Genomic DNA, 22402 nt, shown 5'->3' with positions numbered 1-22402 from the left:
TTGTCGGTGCTGGATGTAGTCTCCGGGACGCCGGTGTCGGCCATTATCAGAATGAGAAGGTAGATAGAATAGGAGCAATAACAAGAGAGGCAACTTTGAGACCGAGTAATGAGAGGGGGAGAATGAGACTAGTTGCCAACTGGCAGACGCGTGGACGCGGAAGCTGTGGGAAGGAGCAACTTCCGAGTCGCGTCACTAAAGCAGAGCGGATTTTGGATCGACGTAAGAGCCGCGAGCTTCCACGACACAGTCTCGAGTACAATACAAAGTGGTACATATATGCGTTCTCGGTGTTAGAGTACTGGCACCTGCCTCAGTTTGTACAGCCGATTCATGAAGGCTCCATCCTCGGAACCATTTACTTCAACTTCCAGGTCCAGCGAACCATCAGGCGTTTAGATTCAACGCATTCAATGCAGGTTCGTCGAGAGAACCGTGATTGTAACTCAAGACCGCGATCTAGAGCTTCGAGTCAGCGATGCTCCGGCCGTAGACTTCGGGAAGTGATGGAACTGACCCCAGCAGGTTTCACATTGAAGAAGGTGCCTTGATTGGAGGAGAAAAGAGTTAGATTACTGGAGAATGCCAAAGTTGAGAAAGCATACCATGCGCAAGAGGGAGTTTGATCCAACGGGCTAGAAGACAACGGTTGAAGTGTCCATGGGCAACGACGACGACGTCGCGGGTGCCCTGTCCCTCTTCTTTCCACCGTCTATGATATTTGCGAACCTAGGATACAGAATTAATGGCAGCAGATTGAAAAGAGTAGATAGCCTACATCGTCTATGACACCATCTACGCGAGCGACCATATCTTCTGCAGATTCACCGCCCGGGCAACTCCATTCACTGTCAATTTTCGAACATCGACAAATGATAAAAAGCCCACCCATCCCTCCATATAGTCCAATCTGCTTTTTTGGCTTTGATTTCGGAGGGCAACAAGCCTTCATATTCACCGTAGTCCCATTCACGAACGGACTCCGTGATGATATGGCTTGGGAGCTCCGGAAGGTGATCGAACAGGAGATGAAAGGTTTTGTGAGCACGTTGCCTTGGAGAAACAAATACAGTGCACAGATTAACGGTATCGACGAGTTCTATAGGGCTTCCATTATCAATGACATGCCCGCAAAAGACATATATATTGAACACATACTGCCTTCGCCCACAAGCGACTGAGCTTTAGACTTGATTTGCTCTTGGCCTCGAGCGGTTAGAGGGATGTCAGAGGTCCCTGTCTGCATCGCATCCCAAAACAAGGATCAGTCAGTGATCACTCGTCCAGAAGTAAGGCAACATACATGTCTTCTGCATGATTCAAATGCGCGCGATTGAGATGATGGTCAAAAAAGTGTTTATCGCGTGAACTGACCCGTTCAAAGACCATTCTGTCTCTCCTATACTTATGCAGTTGTCAAAGCGTAGCGTGAGTCGCCAACTCTGATTTGATGAGCGACAAACTGACCGTGCCGGATGATGATGAGCCTGGGCATGGGGGCGGGCGCCATCTTCTGTGATATGGTATCAAAATGTACGGAACCTGTCGCAAGTCGAGGGCAGGATCGATGACACCAGCTCGAACCGCCAGACGGCAACGCCCGCCTGATGGGCTCAGACTCCTTCAGAGCTCTATCTGCTGCTCAGGACAACCCTTCTGTGAACGTGTCGTTGGTGGAGCTGCCCGACATAACGCCCTTGAGCTTCCTGCAATACCCCTACTTCTGCACAAGTATAGTGTTCATTATTTATTTATTTATTCCAGACAGAACTTGAACCGATACTTAGTCTCACGACAAGTCCCAGTCCGGATCAACCGCCGCCCGAGCCGCCTGTGTTGCCGATCTGGTTATTTGTACTGGCGTGGTCGATACCGCTGGTGTCAGTCACTTCGACCAACTTGTTCGACGACTTGCCGTCACGCAATCGGATTCTTTTATCTCTTTTCTCTTTTCTCTGGATCCAAACCCCTTCCTACGACTTATTCGGGGTGAAAGAGGTGAACTTTCCTTTTCCACAAATAGTCTCCCAGCGAATACCATCATTGTTCCACTCCTGATTGGGTTCTATCCTTGCCGTGCATCACATTCTTTGTAGTCGCCTTCAACATCGTCATCCACCGACCTAGAGACTTCATCGCTCCCGTTCATTCACCCATTACCCCACTATCGTCATCGTAGAGACGTCATTGAAACATCAGGATGCAGGCAATTAAATGTAAGTGTCCTTGTCGATTCATTCACGGTGGATAGTCGAGAGCTGATTCACCACCGCTAGGTGTCGTCGTTGGTGATGGTGCCGTCGGAAAGGTATGTCCGATATACTCAGATCCTTCATAGCTGGCGACACTTATCAGGATTGCAATAGACATGTCTTCTCATCTCATATACCACCAACGCTTTCCCAGTACGAGCCCTCTATCTTGCATATCCGTAGCCGTGGTTAAGCTTGATCCTTATAGGGAGAATACATTCCGACAGGTGGGCGAAATGAGCCCCAGACTTCGCTGTCCACTCACTCGTATCCGTCATGCAGTGTTCGATAATTACTCAGCTAATGTCATGGTGGACGGCAAGACTATTTCTCTTGGTCTTTGGGATACCGCCGGACAAGAAGATTACGATCGCCTCCGACCACTTTCATACCCGCAGACAGACGTCTTCCTCATCTGCTTCTCTCTAGTTAGTCCTCCTAGTTTCGAGAACGTGAAAACCAAGGTGTGTACCTATTATAGCCTCACCACGTTCTACACCAATCTATCATCTTCATTGCGACTCAGTGGTACCCGGAAATCTCTCATCATGCACCACAAACTTCTGTGGTTCTCGTCGGAACCAAACTTGATTTGCGTGAGGATCAGGCGACGATCGAGAAACTGAGAGACCGGTAAGAACTCATATTGTATGTCCAGTTCATCAGTTGCTGACGATTGTATGCAGTCGTATGGCTCCCATTCAGTACACTCAGGGTGTTGGCATGGCGAAGGAGATCGGTGCCGTGAAGTACCTAGAATGCTCTGCCCTGACGCAGAAAGGCCTTAAGAATGTCTTCGATGAAGCGATTCGGGCAGTCCGTGAGTGCCGACGAATCTACTGCTAGAACATCAACGATACTTATGACGTCCTTCAGTGAACCCTCCTGTTCGAGAGAAGAAGAGTAGCAAGAACAGCAAGTGCATTGTGGCATAAATTGATCCCGGTTGCTGCCGCGTTCTTCCCCCCAATACGCAGTATCGAGCCGCGACATATCATACCATCTATTCTCGTGCTGACCTTTACGACCCCCACGTCTTCTTTCAACGACCTCCTCGCTAGTCACCCCTTGACATGTCAATCATACGGATATTGAAGATATTTCTTTGTTTCCTCTCAGTGGTACCGGTTTTCCTGATTTTACATACACCTCTTTTTCGTGTCATCGAGTCTATTTGATCGCGTCCACAACTATATCCAAAGCTTTCACTTGCACAAGTGATAGCTGTTGTCTGTTCTGTGAGAAATGGTTAGTCTGATGGCGGTCGTCAGTCGAGAGCCTGTTGCTTGAACAAAATAGCAAGTGCCCATGAGACTCCTGTGTCTCGGTTCGATATCATAGTTCATGCGTCTGCTGGATGGCTATTCCATGGCGGTGCCAGAGGCGTTGCGGGTACACATAATACGTAAATGATAAGTCTCGGTAGTTGCCGCAATCCATTTGGTTTAGTGCAGCGCTGAGCCAACAAACAGCGCCTGACACGAGATTAGATGAGTAAGCCCGGCCAGTTGCATGATAGCTTTATAGCGAGCCTTCCTCCCCATACCTCCGTCGATCAACCCCCGGCTTATACTACGACATTTTTTGAGTTGCGGCTATCGACATGCCTAAAATATTGTCTGCTAAGCTCGACTCTGGATCCACATCGGGCACTCCTTTTGGAGGCAGCCATCCCAACGTACTCAAAAGAAATCAAGTCAGTAACTTCACCTCTAGCTCTATCTCTTGCTAAGAATGCCAATCATCAGGCGTGTCACCAATGCCGCAAGCGAAAACTGGTATGTCCTTGTTTTGATGCATGACTTGTTTAGAATACTGAGACTTCCGTAGAAATGGTAATGTGTTATCCCCGATCCCCGATGCCGACCACTTCTAATCCTCCCAGAACAGTGACGCTAACAAACCATGTTCAACTTGTGTGAGATCTCATGCGCACTCCGTATCTCATGCGCCGGCTGGTGTGATCCTCCCGGAGCATCCTGAGTGCACATATGACGATGGTAAGCGTCCTGATACCGTACCACCTCAATCCTAACTTCTTTCAGCAGTGCCTGGAAACAACGGGGTCCAGGAGCAGCCTAAGAATCGGTATGAAAGACTGGAGAACAGAATCAGTACGCTTGGTGTAGTCAGCTATATAAGCAGTTCGTTAACGCCGTGTTTATAGGTGAACTAGAGGCCTTATTGAGAGAACAGACTACCAGCGTCAGTTTTGGCACCCCAGTTTCCACAGACACCAGCTCCCCCTCTTCAGGCGATCGTACCTCCTTGATGTCAGTGCCCCTTTCGAATGGATCCTCTTCGACTACCCCCTCTGAGCAGTTCAGCCCACAATCTACATTGAAACCTCCAGAGAACACCACCCCATTCACGCCATTCAATTTCGAGAACACTCTCGATTCTTTTTCTAACGATCCAGACCGCTCTGCAAACCAATCTTCTACACCGAGAGTGGCGTCTGCTACGGCCGTCGACGCTTACAGCACATTAGCACCCGACACGGAAGGAGTTGTCGACTCGACACCCACTGGACAGTTTGATTATGACGTATTTTGGCCTGCCTGGCCACGCAACCTCCCCCTACCTAATATGCTTCGTCATCTGTGCGTCTGTTCCGCGTACTCACCGTGTTCACTCTTCCATTCAACGAGTCAGCTGACCAACGAATGGTTTCTGGCAGGGTTGAGGTCTTCTTCGGATTTCATCCGCATGCCGGCAGACTGTTCCATAGTCCCAGCTTCATGGCCTCTCTTTCTCTGCCTCCGTCACACCCTAAATTTCCCAGTACCGCAGTGCTGCACGCCATCTGTGCTGTCGGAAGTCTGTACACCGCTTCGATCATGCCGTCAGATTTAGCGTCAGACATTCCACCGGGTAGGTTCAATGACTCCGAGTTTGGCTTCTCACTCTATTCAAGCATGCTATGTTCGCCACTACCAGATGAACTCTTCAGTGAGAGATACAAACCCAAGGAGCATGTAGATTCATTTGCAGAGCAACAAGTCAAATTTGCCAAGCAGGCTATTGACGAACAGATCAGTGTCGGGAGCCATCTATTGGAGTGCGTGCAAGGTTAGTGTTTTGTTCAATCACTCACGACCAGATTTGACGACTGTGCAAAACAGCTCAGATCATCCTTACTTGGTGGTATTGGTGTCATGCAAAGTAAGCACAGTATGCACGTCGAAGATGCCGCCGTACTGACTCATATTGATCGTAGGTGGGTTGAGGTGAGCAGCTGAGTACGCGTAAAGGAAAGGCACATACATTGAAGCATGTTGCAGGTATTTTTGACAAGTGCCAATGCGTTACGAGCAGCAGTCCCACTCGGGCTGAATGCGTGCGCGCCGTTTCATACCATCTCGGAAACCGTCAACGCTCCATCTCTACTGCCTCCCGCCCAAGATGTCATCGAGGACGAGGTCAGAAGAAATACCTTCTGGTTGGCGTATGCATTAGAACGTCAACACGGGTGCAGTAATGGTTGGGCTCTCAGTTTAGACGACCAGGACGTAACACAGCTGTTACCTGTAAAAGGTGACCAGTTCGACCTAGGTGTGAGTGCTTCTTTAGCTCCTCATTGTCGATTTATGCTCACGGACGGTTAGACTATGCCATCACCCAGCGAACGACAATGGGCGCATTCCAAAGAAGTCCTCCTTGTACATCCAGAAGATCAAACAGATTCCTTCAACTTGTATATCAAGGGAACGATACTTCTTTCCATGGCTAAGGGGTTTAACATTCGATTTCGGTCGAAACGATATGTCGGTGACCCATCGGTAGCTTACCATCCAAGTTTTTCGAATACGTGGGAGGAACAAAAACATGACGGGGTGGATAAGGAGTTGATGGCAGACCCTCGACGCACACCGGCGTTCATTGAACTCGACCGTATCGCGACATCGTTCAGGCAGACCTTCCCTGCGCATCTAAGAAACCCTATGCCGGATGGTGTTGTCGACTCACATCTATACACGGCATGTTTGATACCACACCTGTGTGTTGTTTCTTTTGCTATCTTGCCAAGTCCCTAAATGTTACTTGTCTCCTCGTAGCGCCATTATTCTTCTACACGACCCGCACGCGCATGTCGGCAGTTCAGGCTGTGTCTCAGCATTCAAGATTCTTGAAGCATCCCGTGCGATTCTGGATCTCATATACTCGGTACAGTCTACGAGTTACGACATTAGCCTGCTGGATTTTTTCGTCACAGTACGTTGCCTTGATATCCCTTTGAGTTTCACCAATTGACCTATATCATCAGTTTTGTTGGTTCATGGCAGGGCGAGTACTGGTTCGATTTTGGACTGCTGCCCAAGAAGCAAAATCTGAAGAGCAGATTATAACGCTTCGCGCTGAAGTTGAATACATCGCGTGCGCCAGTCGTTACTGTTTTTCATCGTTGAGTTTCCGCTGACCTAATCTCTCCAGTTCTGCCATTGGTAAGTTTGGCGAACGCATCCCCTTGGCTAGTGAGTACTCTAGCGAAATTCGGTTGTTTCCTCGAGCTGAATTTTCGCATGTAGAACGCTACTCTCGCATGCTCAACGAGATTGCTACAAAAACCTGTGGGGAGAAAATATTTATCATTTAAAACCTATGTCTCCATCATATGATCCATCTTTTCGCTAAGCTTTCGGAAAGTGGATGTTTTTGTCTTTTCTCGCGACTCACCCCTCTAATTGGGCTTCATACGTCTTCGTTGTATTGTATTAGTATCGTATCACTAGGCATGCCCTTAAATGCTAGTCTTTTGTACCAGACGACTCTGATTCATAGTGACAAATGTTACCCCAAAATACCTCCCGCTTTTTTTGGCCGTTCTCACCAAATATCGAGAGGAAGTTCATAATTCTCCTTGTGGAGCTGCCATACTTTGGCGCCCGCCTGTATAACGCGATTCGGCAGGTGGCGCCGTCGAATGTCGCTGTCAGCGTCTTGTCTCCACCCACGAGTCGAGTGCCGCTGTGAATCAGTGTGGATCTCCACGCGGACCCACTCGACTACTTGTACGCGTCGAAGAAGCACCCTTGGAAACACAATGCCTGCTGCATCGGATAGCTCCGCACTCCCGAGGCTTGCCTTCCTTGGCCCTGAGGGCACATATTCCCACCAGGTTCGCTTCCCACAAACAATTGTATAGGCCCACACTTATGCTTTCACACTCAATTCCAGGTCGCAAACGAGCATTTTTCAGAGTCCGTGGAATACAAGGCCTGCAAGACTATCGCCGGTTCGTACATTCTTCATGCAGAGCCATGTCATGATGCTGAAGTTCGGACTTCCTCCGTCGTTCAGATGTATTTTATAGTGTGAATGAAACTTTTCAATTCGGGCTGTTGCCTCAGGAAAACAGTATATTCGGTATGGTCATCGAGACGTATGATCTTTTGCGCTCGGACGATGTTGGCCGGACCAAATGGATCCGTGGAGCGGTGACACTACCCGTCCAGCATTGCTTGCTTGTCCGAAAAGGGCAAAAACTGCATAATATTAAACGACTGCTCAGCCACGAACAGGTGAGCCCCCTATCTATGAGGTGTTAGGCCTTTGGTGTGATCTGTACGACCAGGCACTGGGCCAGTGCAGTCAATTTATTGCAAACCACTTGCCGGATGCTACATTGGTCAAGACAGCGTCGACCGCCGCCGCCGCCGAATTCATCGCTACGCATGACAAAAGAGCGGAGAGCGCAGCTATATGCTCCAAATTTTGCACTACACTATTCGATAACATACAAGCACTTCACGAAGGCATACAGAATGTAAACTGTGGGTAATTTCCCTGTAGTATCTTCTCACATCTAACTAACAACTCGTTCGTCGACCTTCAGTTAATTTCACTCGATTTTATATCATGGCAAACGACCTCAAGTTACCATTACCCTTACCGCCATCACGAAATCCCCGTCAGGCCCTGGTGCGCATTGATGTGGGGCCGCCATTATCACACAATACAGAGTGTCTCTCCTCTGTCTCCATAACGGACTTGCTTGGAGCACTACGCTTATCCGCGACTCGCATAGACCGAAGACCGTCATTGGAGCCAAGCAAGTATCGACACGCCTATTTTGTAGAGGTGATAGACCGTTCAAGATCTGCTTCATATTTAGAGGAGCAGGGCCGCGGGGATGAAGTTGATGAGAAGCGTTGGTTCGACAAGGTATTTCACGGTGCAGGGCGTGTCATAGGAGCAGGCGGCAGCGCAAGCGTGTTAGGGATTTGGTAGATATTTTTCCATAGTTATGGATATGTAGCAACAGCGGTTGGAATCAGTCCAGAGAACGTGAGATGCGGAAGAGGACATAATTTCAATACATCATTCTGATATCTGCCTGATGAGAGCACATGCTGCCTCAGATCGAGGCGTCAATGTTATATTCAGTGGCTTGGGCCGACTACAGGGGTGAAGTTTCGTGAGTAAGAAGATTTTGTTTTATTTGTAAGAGGAGGCAGCACCTCATCAATCCCGAGGTGAAGGGCTCTGCGTCGGGTTCGATCACGGTGCCATCTTTGCTCACGGTCTTAGAGATGTTATACACAGTGAGCACAGAAGCAATCGTAATCCACATGGTGTCCAGAGCAAGCCATCTGCCAGGGCATACCCTGCACAAAACATTTGTTAGCACTATTGTAGAGCTCTTTCTGAAAAAACTCACCGTCGTCCAAATCCAAACGCGGCGTGAGGGAGGTCGTTGATGCCAAGGTCTCGGTTTTTTTTCTCATCCTCAAAACGTTCCGGGCTAAATCGTAGTGGGTCTGGAAACTTGGTTTCATCATGAAACATGGCCCTGAGAGCTGGTGAGCATCTTTTCTATTGGAGCGGAAGAGGTTCATGCACCGACCAGACGTTGGGAAGGATAGTTGTACCTTTAGGTATCCGATAACCTGCATACTCATCGTCGTCATCAGCGATACGTGCCAGTGCCAGAGGGACTGCGGGATTCCAGCGGAGGGTTTCCCATACTAAACAATCTATAAAAGGCAAAGTGGATCTATCGGAGAACTGTGGGAGACGGTCAGGACCTAGGACGCTATCAAGCTGTTTTTGTGCTTCCAGCTGACAATCAGGAAACATGATCATGGCGAGAAAGAAGGTCAGGATGGCAGTGGCTGTCTTGGAGGAGTTTCAGAAAGAGGCGTCCATGACAGTAATCGGATTACCGTTTCTGTACCGCCTAATAACACCGTTAGACTTATGTATTGAAGGACGCATCGAAGGCTACAGTACCCGCATAGAAGATACCCGCAACGTTTTTAATCAAGGTCAGCTGCTCTGGGTCCTGGCCTGCCCTAGACCACTCTTCAAGTTCGGTGGTGGTAAAGCAAGGCACAGCGGTACCAGACTCCTAAATTGGTCGTTGAGCAACTATGCTCCATTCTGCATAAGGATTGGGCTATACCATCTTCTGTCTGACCATATCAAACGGCTGGTTGATCATCGCATGGGAAGCTTGCTTCCATCTCTGAGCCTGCTTTTGAAATGCAGCACCAGGAACCCATGATGGGATATACTTGACTGAATAACGGCGTTTACTGCCTCATGCCAAGGTGAGCGCTGGAAGCATCCAAACTTACGAAGTGGGAGATAATCCACGATATACGTGCCGAAGATACCCGCCCGAGCGAGACCGGTCATGGCCTGGTCCGCTATCGTGACATATACGTCTCCATCTTCGCTGACCTTGTGCCCGTAAGCGATTCTCATCACTAGGGCTGCAGCGTTCCTGCAATCCACTGCGATTGAAGACGCCTGAGCATGAGCTGCATCCAGAAGACGTACCTCCGTACATGATGACTGAGTTTCTCAGGGCTACGTGATAAGTTTCGAAGAAGCGCACGGGCTTCTTTCTCCTGTATTGGATGATAGTCCTGCGAGGCAGTCAAGGGAAAATGCTTCTGGAAAAGAGAGCGATGACTTTTCCATCTCGCACCGTACGGCATGGAGGAGAAAAGCCAGTCCCAACCCATTCTACGGAAAGAAAGTGTCAGATGCTTTCAAATTACATATAGCTCTAGACCGTCTGACAGCTCCTGGACCATCGTCCGCACTGGCCGAGACGAGTAATTCGAGCTTCGCTTTTCGAGGAGGTCAGTTGCGGCCTGGTCAGAATTGATGATGATGATTGGGTTCCCGAACGTATACATGTATATGATATTGCCTATAAACCATGTGATTTCTGTGGCACGGCTGCGAAGTTGGGACGAACGTACCATGAACACTCCGCCAGTCTGCATAAGTTCGCCAAGGATGACTGACGGGTAACGATACGCCTCCAAACCATGATGTCCTCGGACCCGGTGGAAGAGGGAGGGAAGGAAACCCGGTTCGAGACCAGACGATGAATGTCGCTAAGATTGCAATCACGAGGGCAAAGACATAGCCAACTAGGAGGACTGGGGGCAGGTCAAGCATCTTGATCAGAGTGTATCGGGTCGAAAGTGGGCCCAAAGGTTGTTGTACGTCGTGGCATCACTTTATACCGCTGGAAATTAATACTTCGCCAAGTATCCGGAGTCGGAAGCACTGACATGCTTGCTGTCGGGACTCATCTAGCCGCTCCAGCATGGTGTACGTACCCCTGAGACGGAGTCGAAGCATAAGCCTGGATTTGCACAAACAATCACCCGATTCAACCTCTTCTTCCGCATCACAGCAGTATTGCAGCGAGTCGAGGGAGTTTGAAGTAGTTGACAGGATGGCCTGTTTGCGACGTTCGTTGATGCTCTGCCCAATGAGGTGTTATCGGAACAAGGGCAAGGAACCGCATGTTGGATAGGCTAGTTCTGATCAGCTGGAGCAGGCCTGAGGCCAACGATGAGAGCGGGCAATATATTTCAAGTTTGGAACGCTCGTTATTTAGAACTGGACATTTTGGCAGTGGGAGCAAGGCACGATCGAACTCTATGACTAAACATCGTCTTCGGTGTTGCATGTCAGCGTCCTTTACTCAACACCTCGACCCGAACCCCTTCAAGTGTGACTAGCTGACTACCATGGACAACCCACTCGCCGGCCCATCCCCACTGCGCGACATTGTGAATCCTCAGTTTCATCAAAACAACTTTCCAGAAGAACTCTTTATCAAGACCGAGCTCGGAATCAAGCTCGACAAAGGTATTTCTCTTTACTCCGACTCGATCATGAACTCACAAGCTGCGCTCGTCAAACAGACGACCAAATATGCCGTCTTCATCTGACTCCCGCTGGCTGTCCACTGGGCCCGTTGCACTGTCCTTTGCGACACACCACTCCCTCTGCGCAAAACTTTCAGCCACCCAAACAACTGCCTACACATCCTCGAGAACGAGAGCGTCTGGCCACGGTGTGCAAACATTGGCTGAGGGGTCTCTGTAAAAAAGGCGATGCTTGTGAGTTTCTCCATGAGTACAACCTAAGGCGTATGCCCGAGTGTTGGTGGTACGCCAAATATGGCTACTGCTCTGCCGGTGATGAATGTTTGTATGCCCACCCCAAAGAGCGGAAGGTGGAGTGTCCTGACTACAAGCGGGGATTCTGCAAACTTGGTACGTGTGCTTTGTCATTGCCCTGTAGTTTAATCAACTGTTCTGCAGGCCCAGGCTGCCCGCGAAAGCATGTTCGACGCGTCGCTTGTCAACTATACTTGACAGGGCTTTGCCCTATGGGTCCTGACTGTTCACGTGGCCAGTAAGCGTGCAGATCCTCTCCCTCTACGGATACGAGTGCTCACCGTAGACCATTTCTAGCCCCAAACCTGATCTGCCTCCTCCAAAGTCATACGACCCTCCTTCTCCTCCGTCTCATAGAGACCTTGGTCCACCTCCACCTGGATACGGACGGTATGCTGACTTTGACCGCGGGTTTGGGGGAGGGCCAGGTCCGGCACATGGTGGTGCTGGTGCTGGGCTACCAGGACCACGGCGGAACTTAGACGAAGTGCTATGTTTCAAGGTATGGTCCGATGTTGCTTCTATTTAATTATGCTGTGCTTAGCATTCCGCTGTCGCTCTAGTGTGGTGAAAAGGGACATTACGCCAACCACTGTAGGAATAGGAACGTTCCTGGTAATCGCGGCGGTATCGAGAGGGTGCGGTTTGGCAACATGGATGAGACCTGATTGCTTTTCGTATATCATCAATTTTGTCGCTTTCATTTTGTAGTCTGCTGTACGTTGGTAAGGATACATGCAACACAATGCCATGGATTCAATCGGTGTGATGTCATTATTCGCTTGATCGGCTCCATTTGCGAATGAGATTAGATTCAATCATGGACAAACAACTTATCTTCCACTACCTTCTTCGACTGACGCGACATCTCAATTATATCCGTAGTTTCGAGATCTATTATCTGTGGGCATGGGCTGGCAGAAAACGTTCACATTGGCCAAGCGAGGCAAAGGCTGCCACTTGGTAACCGAGGAGGTGTTATCTCACATCCAGTCGGGTCTTCGTGATGTCCAGGTTGATTCTACCTTTCATTCTCTCTGTGATGTGCGCCGCTGATCGTTTGTTGATCTGTGCAGGTCGGGATGCTCTTCCTGTTCATGTGGGGCAGATACGTATTCTTGTACCTGGTGAACGGTAGTAACAGATCGTCCTAGACAACACACATCGGCAGCATTGACGATTAACGAGAATTTCGATAGAGGTGCGTGATCAGTCTTGAGCTATGAAATTTTGCCGAGCTCGTCGGCGTCCAGATGTTCGAAGAGGTGCGGTCCTTTTTCCAGCTTATCATCTCTGGTGGGAATGTCCACTGAGACCTACACACACCAGACATGGACATGGCCCTCGATAATGTGGTCCCCGAGTCCCTCAATTGGCAGCACACCGATGAGGGGCCCGAGTAAGTGAGCTGCTAGATCCTCCACGAACATCGTGTCGCTGACCTTCTGAAACGTTTCGTCAGCGATTCGTATGAGCCGTTCCTTGGATCATGACTCGACGCGGGAACTGATGGTCTTTTTTCCCATGGCGCTCGTTCGCGTTGTCCGCTCAGGGTCTCCCACACCAAAACATCTCTGATCGGGACATCCCTTTCAATCCCAATTACGAATGGGCGAATGAATCTGGGTACCTGGCAAGGTAAGTGACTGAGTCCCCCGCGTCAACGCAGCTCCGGTCTCTGGTCTCTAAATCCGGTTTGGCCGCCTGTTACAGGTATTTACTTGACTGAGTTCAGGCATATCCCACATTCGCGGCGTATCGTAGCTACCGTCCTGTGCGTCGAAACTTTCTTCTTTTCCTTCGCAGCGGATCTGACGATCGAGCGACCAAGGTAGAAGCTGAGTCGGACGGTCTCTGGGTTCTGTGTACTGTATGTATGTACCATTGTGCGCGACAGCCTTGCGAGTTACGAGTTCGAGCATTTTACGTGCAATTCATTTGGGATGACATTCCCAGCAGTCCGATGAAGACCCATGGTCAAATATCGCCGGTGCAGCATCTTACCCCGACTTCGTGTTGGCTTGACATCAGAGCTTGACATCGGAGCAGAAAACAGTGGCAACCAATGAGTTGCCCCATATGCTATCCCGAGATGTTGGAAGAGAACGGTGGGCTATCAGGTTGACGGTGGTGAAGCGATCGGCAGCTCCACTTGTGCGCCGTGCCGATTGAGCGCGCGTGTTCGAGATGATTGGGCTGGCAATTTCCATTGCTCGTGCGCGTGATGAGGGGGATCGATCACGATGAGGGCGCAGAGGGCACTGTCAAGGCAAGGCAGTCCAGTCAGTCCAGGCAGTTCGTGTGCAGCGAGGCGGTGTGTGCACGACGAAAGGGGACGGGGAGCGAGGGCAGGCGGGGTGGACCGGCATGATGGCGGAGGGGGTCGTGAGATCCTCGGAGGAGGTCACGGAGGGGACGCCACAGCGCTGGACAAGGCGCACTGCTCGAGTCGCCATTGGGTTTAGTTGGTGTCCTCCTCCAGCTCCTCAGTCGCGTCTCTCTCTTCTTCTCTGTGGGCCTAGCAACTCCCCATCTCCCCCGCCGATAGTTATATTCCACGCGACCGTCGTCCTTCCGTCTTCTGCCATCCGGTTGCTGTACACCTCTCGCGCTCCCCATTTGCCAACACCCCCACCCTGCGCTATTCCATCGCCTTCTCCCATAATGCCGAAAGCGTCATCCAGCTCCTCCTCTCGTCCATCACTGCGCAGGAACCAGGTGACGCTCTCTGTACCCCCCGAGTGCCTCATACGCTGTCCTAATTCAGCCATGCTCAGGCCTGTCTCTCCTGCCGCAAACGAAAGCTGGTGAGTTCGCGAATCCACTACGTGCTCCACCGGCTGTCCTGATCAAGGCTCAGAAATGTGATGCAGCACGCCCCCACTGTGGGACCTGCGTCAAGTGCGTATCATTCCCTCCAGTACGGACTCTTCCCGTTCTGAACACTCTGCAGGCAATGGCAGGCCGTTGTCAGCGTCCCTCCCCCTCCTGGTTATGCGTATGTTTCTCAAGCATTCAAATGACGTCCTGATTTTACGGTTCTCATATACCAACTCACAGGCATCCCACCGAGCCGCAATGTTCGTACGATCCCGTCGAGGGTTTGCCCCTCGCTCCAGATGTAGACCCCTTGGACAAGATAAGAGATCTGGAGGAGCAAATATGTGAGTTTGTTTCAGTGGGTTTCACACAGATGGCCTTCATATCTCGCTAGCCCACTTGCGCAAAAAATTGAAGGGAAGCAGAAGGAGCTCTTCGCCCTCGCGCTCCGCCTCCCCTAATCTCCTCTCCCCCCCAATGAACCACCCACGAACGTTCTCCACTTCGTCTTCACCGCCTATGAAGTTTTCACCGCCTGGTCCTTACTCCCCGGACTTCGATCGTAATGCGAATGGGACTCACACGACCGCGGGTATCGCATTGCCCCAGGCATCATTAGATCTGAGCGGAATGTCCACGAAGCGCACAGCACACAGTGAAAGCCCAGAGCTTCGTGCTCATGCCGTCTTTCCGGGCAGACGTGCAGAGGAGATGCACAGCCTTCTCTATCTAGGGTGGAACCCTGATCTGCCAGAGCCGTCTGTCCTTGAGCACTAGTAGGTCTTTTGTCAGTAATTTTTTGGGGTACTGTTTCACATCGTCTTTTGTCACAGCGTCGAGGTTTTCTTCAGATGCGACCCTTGTGGCTCCCGCGTACTACACCGTCCATCATTCATGACCTCGCTCCGGCTTCCGCCTACGAGCCCAGATTTCCCACACCCTGCCATTCTGCATGCTATAGTGCGGCTCGTCCCTTCTTCGACGCTATGACCATTCTGATCTTTGCGCCAGTGCGCCTCGGCTTCGCGATGGGCATCGCAAAGCTTCATGACCTTGCCGGACGGTGCCCGGCGGGATCGATTTGCAGAATATCACGCGAACAAGACGCGGCAGTACATTGACCGCACGATGGCAAGTGGCGATGACATTTTTTCCGTTATGCAGGCTTGCGGCCTGCTTTCGTGGTATTTTTACGCCGAGGGGCGGTGGGTCGAAGTGTGGATATTCGCAGGCTTCCAAACGCGCGTCGCCGTGCCGCTTCGGCTCAACTATCCCAATACGTACGCCTCGCATAACAGTGGATCACCAGGGGCGTACCTTCCCCCGCCGAAGGACCAGCAAGATCTTGAATTGCGCCGTCGAACGTGGTGGATGACCGTCCTGTTCGATCGTATCGTATCCGTCGGAGGATGGGTCCATGGCGTGGACGAGCGCGATATCGGCACTGAGTTGCCCCTACGCGGTATCGACTTCGAAACGAATGTGAGCTATTCTCACGGCCAATGATTCTGAATCACGTGCTCACAATGGCCCCGCTTCTGGCAGCAAATCATGCCTGACAACCCTCAGGATCTGACGACGCTGAATGTGTTTACGGAGCATCCGTCGCAATACACCGACTCGTTCATACTGCTTATCAAGGCGATGATGCTGTTCGGCCGAGTCACCGACTTTGGCGTGCGAGCGAACTTGCGCGCGACAGCGCTGCACCCCGAGGCTCAGAATCCTTTCCGCCTCCCTGGATTCGAGGAGCTGGATAGGCTGACCTCCGTCGACTTTCTGGCGCACATCCCGCAGAGGTACAAGAACAGCCTTGGCGACCAGGACACGCTGTACGGTGGAGGAGGCCTGGACACGGACCTGTACATGGTCCACCTCGTGCCTCACGCGTGAGCGGTGTTCTTAATCACCGATCAACGAGAGGCTGACTCCTCGGATCTTAGAGCTACGATCACACTGCATAATCCATATATCGACTTTGGGGACTCGCAGTGCGTGTCGACGGCGCGCTGCATATCCGCAGCGCGCGCGATCCTGACACAGCACTACGCGCTTACCGCGACGTCGTTTGACATCACGCGACTGCACCCATTCGCCACGGTGCGCGCGCCCTCCATCGCGCTCGCGTTCGCTTTGATTGCTGACCGCCAGCCCGCTCTTGTTTAGATATGCTGGTACTTGGCTGCCGTCGTGCAAGTGCAGATTTGCAAACACTTCATCGAGATCGGCGCTACGGATCGGGAGTACGCGGTTTGGGGGGAGATCAACGTGCTGAGGTGGGTCCCACGTTCATTGGTCGGCATCAGCGACTGATTAATGGGGCTGTCCGTGCAGGTTCGCCATGACGGAATACGGCAAGCGTTCGCCCATAGGGAGTAAGGCAATCTCGCCCCTCGCGTAGTCTTTTCTTTTGTTTCTGACGGCGCCTCCAGCTCGGCAAGAAAAGCTCCTGCAGGGCCTGATGACCGAAATTGTGCGCATGACGACGCAGCAGCAGCCGCTCGAGGTCGGCATCCCGCTGTACCCCTTCTCTCACGCGGGCGTCTTCAACAAGGCGGCGAGCGGCAGAGACGACGAGGTGATGCAGTCGCACGTCGCTCCGCTGCCTGTGAGCCCGTCGTATGATGACGAGCTGTCGCCGGTGGCGTCTCATGGCCCACTGCCGCCTATACCCCCGACGATGATCGTCTCGCCCTCCGAGGGCAGCCCGTGGGTGCTGAACGATGTGTCCCAGCGACCATATACGCAGTGAAGTCTTTTTTTTCTTCTTCCTTTTCCTTCCCTTTCTCTCTCTATCGGTCGTTATGAATGGAACACTCCGTATGTACGCGTACGACACCTATGCTTGTTTTCGTTGCCTAAATTCGCGCCAGAAGTTCTTGTAGCCATTGTACCTCGTAGATTCGATCGCACCCGGATAATTCCTTTCGTTCTTCTGATGCTCCCGTATATATCTTCTACATACGCGAGCTGGTGATTGTTGTCTCCATGTTTTTTTCTGCTGCTATTTGTACGTTACACAGATGGAATACGTGAATAGAGAAGGGGTATGGACTGTGTTTAACCACGCCAGGGGCCGGAGGAAGAGGCGGAGGTGGATGCGTCTGCCTTGCGACGCTCGGCCTCGAGCATGGCGTCGAACTTTGCCTGCTCCGAGTCTGTGTCCGGCGAGGCGAGGGCGTCTCGCGGCGGCTCGTCGTTCGGAGACTGTGAGGCGGACGCGATGCGCGTGCGCTCGTGACTCTGACGCACCTCGTCCCAGGCGGAGCGGGGCCCCGCGTTGCGGGCGTTCGCGGCGCGGATCTCGCCCCAGCGGCCCTGCTGTGCGGGCTCGGGCTGGGGTTGCGGACCGCGGGGGGCTGCGTAGTAGGGACGGATCGTGGTGAGGCGGGGAGCGGGTGAAAACACGCTAGAGGGACACACCGGAGGGGGGCTGGTCGGCGGGCTGGAAACGCGTTTGATCATCGTCGCTCCAGGGATCTGCGTCCTGTTCGTGCTGCTCGCCGTGGGGTGCGGCGGTCCCGGGGTGCTGCGAGGGGGGTCGGAGGAGGCCCAAGGGCTGGCGGCCGCCCGTGCGGATGTTGACGTTCTCGAGGGCCCTGTAGAAGCCGGGGCGGTTCTCGAGGCGGCGGACGAAGTCCTTGTGCATGCTCACGAGGCGGTACTGGCCGTAGAACTGGCCTATGATACCGGAGAGGACGCCGAGGGAGGTGATGCGTGCGAGGGACATGGGGGGCCGCCTGAAGAAGTGGCCGTAGACGAAGAGGCTGGAGGCGGCGAAGCAGCTGCAGGCGTACTGTGGGGAGTGAGCGGGGCGCGGGGCGGGGACGAGGGGGCGGGAGAAAGACGGACGGGGAGGTAGCGGTTGTTGGAGGGGTAGAAGGCGGCGGCGGCGCGGTAGTCGCGGGGGGTGATGGTGCCGGCGTCGAGGTCTGGGCGGAGGAGGTCCTCCGTCCGCTCGCGCGAGGAGAAGGTGTCGTTGAGCCAGGCGAGCATGCCCACCGTCGAACGCGACATGGCCGATCCACGCACGTCGCACGTCACACGGGTCGCTCTCCCCGCCCCGTCACTCACGTGTCACGCCGTGTTACGTCACGGAACAGCCAGCCTGGCCCTGGGCGCCTGCAGCCAAGCGTCGCGTCCTCTCCTCCTCCTCCTCCACCACCATCATCTCCTCCCTGTCCTCGTCTGGTTTCTCATGAACGTGGGCTCCGTTTACGACGTGCACGGCAAGGCCCTGCCCTCGCCCGGCGCGAACAAGCTGCCCCCGCCGCCCCCCGACGACCACTTCTCCCACTACGCGCCCCCGCCGCCCCCTCCAAAATTGGGCTTCGACCCCGGCCACACCGCCTCAGCCGGCCTCCGTCCAGCCGTCATCGACACCTCCGCTTCCGTCCACTCGCTTGCGCCAGGTACGCTCCAGGCCTCCGTCCGACCAGCCCGGCCCCGCGCTCGCATCCGTTTCTATTGACACCTCGCGCCTTCTTTCTCAGGCCCCCACAGCGCCCTGCCGCCCACACCCACCAGCCCAGCAGCCTCCGTCGCGTCTGCGGACGCACGCGTCAAGAAGTCCAATCCCCTCATCGATCTCATAGAGACGGAGAAAGCGTACGTCGATCAGCTCACTGGTGTCATCCGGGTGCGCATCATTTCCTCTTCCCTTGGCCCCACCAAGTCCGCTCGCTCACCCCGCACGACAGAAAGTGGCCTCAGCATGGTCTCGCTCGAGCCTGCCCCCTCCAGAGCTCGACACCATGTTTCGCAGCTTAGAGAGCGTGTACAAGGCCAATCGCTCGTTGCTCGCCGTAGGTCGTCCTGCTTGCGCTCTTGTTTTATCTCCTCATTCCCGTCACAGCGCTTGAAAGACATCGGCACGAACCCATCCAATCCCAAGGCCCTGGGTGACCTTCTCATGCAATGGGTCCGTATTGACTATGCATACCTCCCGGTCACTCGCTGATGTTTGTCACAGATTGAAGACCTCGAGGCGCCCTATAGCAACTACTGCGAAAAGTTCTGCGTGGGCTTCGACACCTGGGAGCCCGTGCAGATCAATTCACGACTCCCCACGATGCTGGCCTCCTTCTCCGCTACCAATCCTCCCCCTCTACCTTCAAACGGGCCTCAACATCCGGCTGAACCCCCGCTCTGGACACTAGATGACCTCTTCATCCTTCCCAAGGGCAGAATCAAGTACTACAGGAAGCTCTACGGGCGACTGCTCAAGGCCACCCAGCCTGGCCGGAAAGACTACAAGCTGCTCGCTGGCGCTGCAGAGAAGCTCGACAGACTGATGAGCGTGATCGAAGGTCGGGCCAGTGTCCGCGTGGGAGAACCGGCTACCGTGGAAGAGACCGAGGACGAAGTCGTCGTCGACTTTCGAAGTCAGATTGGGGGCTTGTCGTTGCCGCCGACGCCCATACGTGATGCAGGCTCGGCGCTGGAAAGCCAAGTCAGCTCTCCGCGCGGCTCGAGCCTTTCTAGCGGGTACAGTACCTGTTGCTTCGGACGCTGGTGTTGCAAACTGATCAGGTCGTAGCGCACGGTTTTCGGGAGACACTGGGTCGACCTCCATCGACCGTGGGCCGTTGTCGATACCCATCACTGACCTGGAAAGGCGACTCTCGGTCGACAGATGCTTGGACATCTTCACCATGAATCCCAAGGTATGCATGCGTCTTCCACGGTGGTGCGGCGTTGCGGCGTTGCGGCGTTCGTTGAAGGCTGACTGTTCGTTCCAGCAAGTGCGGCTCCAAATGCTCCCGCCGACGCTGTCCTTCAAGCGAGACGTGCGCCTCGCCGCGGACGTCTTCATCCGCTTCACGCCCAAATCGACGGGCGTGGACGTCACGCATCCGGCAGGGAGGATCTTCGTGCTGTCCGACCTCTTTCTCATCGCTGAACGGATGACGCCGGAGGACCGAGCGGACAGCCCGGAAGCTGACATGTGGTTGTTGTACCCGCCGCTGGCGGGCAAGTTCCTGAGAATTGCGGAGGTCGACGGACAAGGTCAGTGTTTGCGCTTCTGGTGAGGCTGCAGTCTGCTGAGGTGTGCCCGCCGTCTAGACAATGCGCTGCAGGTGCACATCATGCGGAAGGAGAAACTCGTGTTGGAGTTCGACTCGGTTTCTATGCGCAATCGGGCGATCACGGATTTCCAGGATTGCATCGAGTTTGCGGCAGCCAGTGAGTGCATTGCGTACTCCGGCTTGTGCGCGGATACTGATACACTTGCTCTCGGCAGTGGCGTCGTCCGCCAAGCATCCGGTTCCACCAATGCCATCGTTCAATGGCATACCCAAGTCCCCGTCAGCACCTCTCCCCTCGGATCGCAACGGTCCACCTCCGTCGCACTCTGCGCCGGATCTGGACAATCCATCCATGAACGGCAGCTGGAGTCCGCCGTCTAAACGATCTTCATCGCCAAGTGGAGGCCCACTCGTGACTGCGTTTAATGAGCGAGGACAGCGGAGCTCAGACACGCTTTCGCGTAGTAGCACGAACAGCGGACCGCTCTCCGAGGGCATGTCGAAGCTGGTGCTGTCCCCGGAGGTACAGATGCAGCAGGGCGCTCAGCGGGTCCCTGCCCTTCACGACCCGTTGCCTGGTCCCCGCCACCCCATCCGCACCTCGTCGCAAGCCCAGCACTTCGCCGCTCCGGTGCCGCTGCACATCGATCACCAGCAGCAGTCGTTCGCTCCGGGCGAGATCGTCGCGAGTCCGACGCACGGTCCTGGCCAGGGGATGTCTGGGCCAGGGTACTTTGGTCTCGGGCAGGTCATGCCGGGGCCTGGGTATGGCGCACCTCCCCCGCGAGGTGCGAGCGCGGGCCCGATGGGCCGCTCGCCCCCTCCGAACCAGGGACCGCCGTTCAACGGCCAGCGGCCGTATATGCAGGGCCCGCCGGGTGGCCCCATGCAGGCTCCAAATCCTCCCTATGCGTCGATCCCCGGCCGAGCTCCCTCTGATCCCTCGTTCCAAGGTGGCATTCGCCGGAGTCCGTCGGGTGGTATGGGTCCACCGAATCCGCCGTATGCGTCTCCCCCCGGTCGCGCGCCGTCAGACCCATCGTTCCAAGGTGGCGTCCGCCGGAGTCCGTCGGGTGGTATGGGACCACCAAATCCGCCATACGCCTCTTCTCCTGGTCGCGCGCCGTCCGATCCGTCGTTCCAGGGCGGCCTTCGCAAGAGCACGTCATCTCGGTCTCTCGCTTCCCAGTACGACGGGCGGTTCTCTGCGCTGAGCGCGCCGCCGATGCCGCCCCAGCCCGGCTATCTTCCTCGCAACGACTCGTTCTCATCCATGCAACCCCCGCAACCGCCGCTGCTTCCGTCCGCGCAGCTCTCGTCGCGCTCGATCTCGATGGTGGGCTCCTTCGACGAGCCGAGTCCCCCGGGTTCGCCGATCGAGGAGACGCGGCCGCCCTCGGGCCCCGTGACGTCGACGATCTCGGCGCAGATGAAGTGCAAGGTGTTCCTGAAGCAGCAGCACGCGCAGTGGAAGTCGCTCGGGTCGGCGAAGCTCAAGCTGTACCGCCAGGAGCCGACGAACGTGAAGCAGCTCGTGGTCGAGGCGGACGACAAGCGCGCGTCGGTGATCATATCGACGATCGTGCTGTCCGACGGCGTGGAGCGCGTCGGGAAGACGGGCGTCGCGATCGAGCTGAGCGACCAGGGCGCGCGCACGGGGATCGTGTACATGATCCAGCTGCGCAACGAGAAGAGCGCGGGCGGCCTGTTCGACAGTCTGATCGCGGGCTCCGATCGGAGGCAGAAGCTGTAGACTCTGGGGCGCAGAGGCGCGGGCGGGCGGTTGGAACATTTTTTTTTTAGACTTGGTAAGTGGGTGAGCGGGTCTCGCGGGCGGACTCCTGTTGGACGGTTGCAACGGACGTTA

General features: G+C 54.1%; 9 protein-coding genes across 9 annotated transcripts; 6 read left to right on the top strand and 3 right to left on the bottom strand.

Annotated features, from left to right (window-relative positions):
- Positions 1-207: 207 nt before the first annotated feature.
- On the bottom strand, positions 208-1665 carry HETIRDRAFT_377696 (uncharacterized protein). Its single transcript, XM_009542638.1, has 9 exons — positions 1468-1665; positions 1375-1399; positions 1304-1310; positions 1159-1240; positions 889-1099; positions 779-839; positions 606-729; positions 518-546; positions 208-459 (listed from the first exon to the last, which is right to left on the bottom strand). Exons 1-9 carry the CDS (start codon positions 1508-1510, stop codon positions 388-390), a joined length of 654 nt encoding a protein of 217 aa, XP_009540933.1. The 5' UTR covers positions 1511-1665; the 3' UTR covers positions 208-387.
- Positions 1666-1872: 207 nt separating this feature from the next.
- On the top strand, positions 1873-3489 carry HETIRDRAFT_437680 (uncharacterized protein). The gene is made up of 9 exons (XM_009542637.1): positions 1873-1998; positions 2097-2216; positions 2277-2308; positions 2367-2405; positions 2461-2479; positions 2535-2716; positions 2779-2885; positions 2939-3072; positions 3129-3489. Exons 2-9 carry the CDS (start codon positions 2201-2203, stop codon positions 3185-3187), a joined length of 588 nt encoding a protein of 195 aa, XP_009540932.1. The 5' UTR covers positions 1873-1998; positions 2097-2200; the 3' UTR covers positions 3188-3489.
- Positions 3490-3823: 334 nt separating this feature from the next.
- On the top strand, positions 3824-7020 carry HETIRDRAFT_377690 (uncharacterized protein). Its single transcript, XM_009542636.1, has 14 exons — positions 3824-3948; positions 4001-4030; positions 4138-4252; positions 4301-4366; positions 4507-4855; positions 4933-5109; positions 5170-5324; positions 5378-5417; positions 5527-5809; positions 5861-6252; positions 6311-6467; positions 6520-6629; positions 6687-6727; positions 6782-7020. Exons 1-14 carry the CDS (start codon positions 3856-3858, stop codon positions 6847-6849), a joined length of 2076 nt encoding a protein of 691 aa, XP_009540931.1. The 5' UTR covers positions 3824-3855; the 3' UTR covers positions 6850-7020.
- A 276-nt stretch (positions 7021-7296) lies between these two features.
- HETIRDRAFT_306714 (uncharacterized protein) lies at positions 7297-8483 on the top strand (the record flags this gene model as incomplete). Its single annotated transcript, XM_009542635.1, has 5 exons — positions 7297-7371; positions 7431-7488; positions 7554-7774; positions 7828-8026; positions 8089-8483. 5 exons carry the CDS (start codon positions 7297-7299, stop codon positions 8481-8483), a joined length of 948 nt encoding a protein of 315 aa, XP_009540930.1.
- On the bottom strand, positions 8445-10682 carry cyp53 (cytochrome P450 monooxygenase 53). Its single transcript, XM_009542634.1, has 11 exons — positions 10469-10682; positions 10284-10416; positions 10038-10226; positions 9833-9981; positions 9658-9773; positions 9486-9603; positions 9419-9432; positions 9100-9371; positions 8914-9045; positions 8714-8860; positions 8445-8652 (listed from the first exon to the last, which is right to left on the bottom strand). The coding sequence occupies exons 1-11, from the start codon at positions 10668-10670 to the stop codon at positions 8574-8576; spliced, it is 1551 nt and encodes a 516-aa protein (XP_009540929.1). The 5' UTR covers positions 10671-10682; the 3' UTR covers positions 8445-8573.
- Positions 10683-11251: 569 nt separating this feature from the next.
- HETIRDRAFT_121480 (uncharacterized protein) lies at positions 11252-13089 on the top strand (the record flags this gene model as incomplete). Its single annotated transcript, XM_009542633.1, has 6 exons — positions 11252-11372; positions 11429-11782; positions 11831-11924; positions 11984-12188; positions 12250-12324; positions 13066-13089. The coding sequence occupies 6 exons, from the start codon at positions 11252-11254 to the stop codon at positions 13087-13089; spliced, it is 873 nt and encodes a 290-aa protein (XP_009540928.1).
- A 1109-nt stretch (positions 13090-14198) lies between these two features.
- Positions 14199-17572, top strand: HETIRDRAFT_468737 (uncharacterized protein). Its single transcript, XM_009542632.1, has 13 exons — positions 14199-14404; positions 14464-14493; positions 14547-14587; positions 14640-14684; positions 14747-14850; positions 14901-15282; positions 15340-15466; positions 15518-15988; positions 16052-16395; positions 16450-16606; positions 16673-16782; positions 16841-16881; positions 16939-17572. Exons 1-13 carry the CDS (start codon positions 14351-14353, stop codon positions 17256-17258), a joined length of 2226 nt encoding a protein of 741 aa, XP_009540927.1. The 5' UTR covers positions 14199-14350; the 3' UTR covers positions 17259-17572.
- HETIRDRAFT_447592 (uncharacterized protein) lies at positions 17567-18523 on the bottom strand (the record flags this gene model as incomplete). Its single annotated transcript, XM_009542631.1, has 3 exons — positions 17567-17865; positions 17930-18302; positions 18359-18523. 3 exons carry the CDS (start codon positions 18521-18523, stop codon positions 17567-17569), a joined length of 837 nt encoding a protein of 278 aa, XP_009540926.1.
- Positions 18524-18704: 181 nt separating this feature from the next.
- On the top strand, positions 18705-22288 carry HETIRDRAFT_456772 (uncharacterized protein; the record flags this gene model as incomplete). The annotated part of the gene is made up of 9 exons (XM_009542630.1): positions 18705-18918; positions 19000-19145; positions 19207-19311; positions 19362-19427; positions 19479-19993; positions 20046-20172; positions 20248-20515; positions 20573-20692; positions 20751-22288. 9 exons carry the CDS (start codon positions 18705-18707, stop codon positions 22286-22288), a joined length of 3099 nt encoding a protein of 1032 aa, XP_009540925.1.
- Positions 22289-22402: the final 114 nt, after the last annotated feature.

The sequence above is a fragment of the Heterobasidion irregulare genome (assembly GCF_000320585.1).
Source record: "Heterobasidion irregulare TC 32-1 unplaced genomic scaffold scaffold_01, whole genome shotgun sequence".
Classification (NCBI taxonomy): domain Eukaryota; kingdom Fungi; phylum Basidiomycota; class Agaricomycetes; order Russulales; family Bondarzewiaceae; genus Heterobasidion; species Heterobasidion irregulare.
The sequence above is the reverse complement of the archived record's forward strand: the minus strand, read 5'-3'. Positions and strand labels throughout refer to the sequence as shown.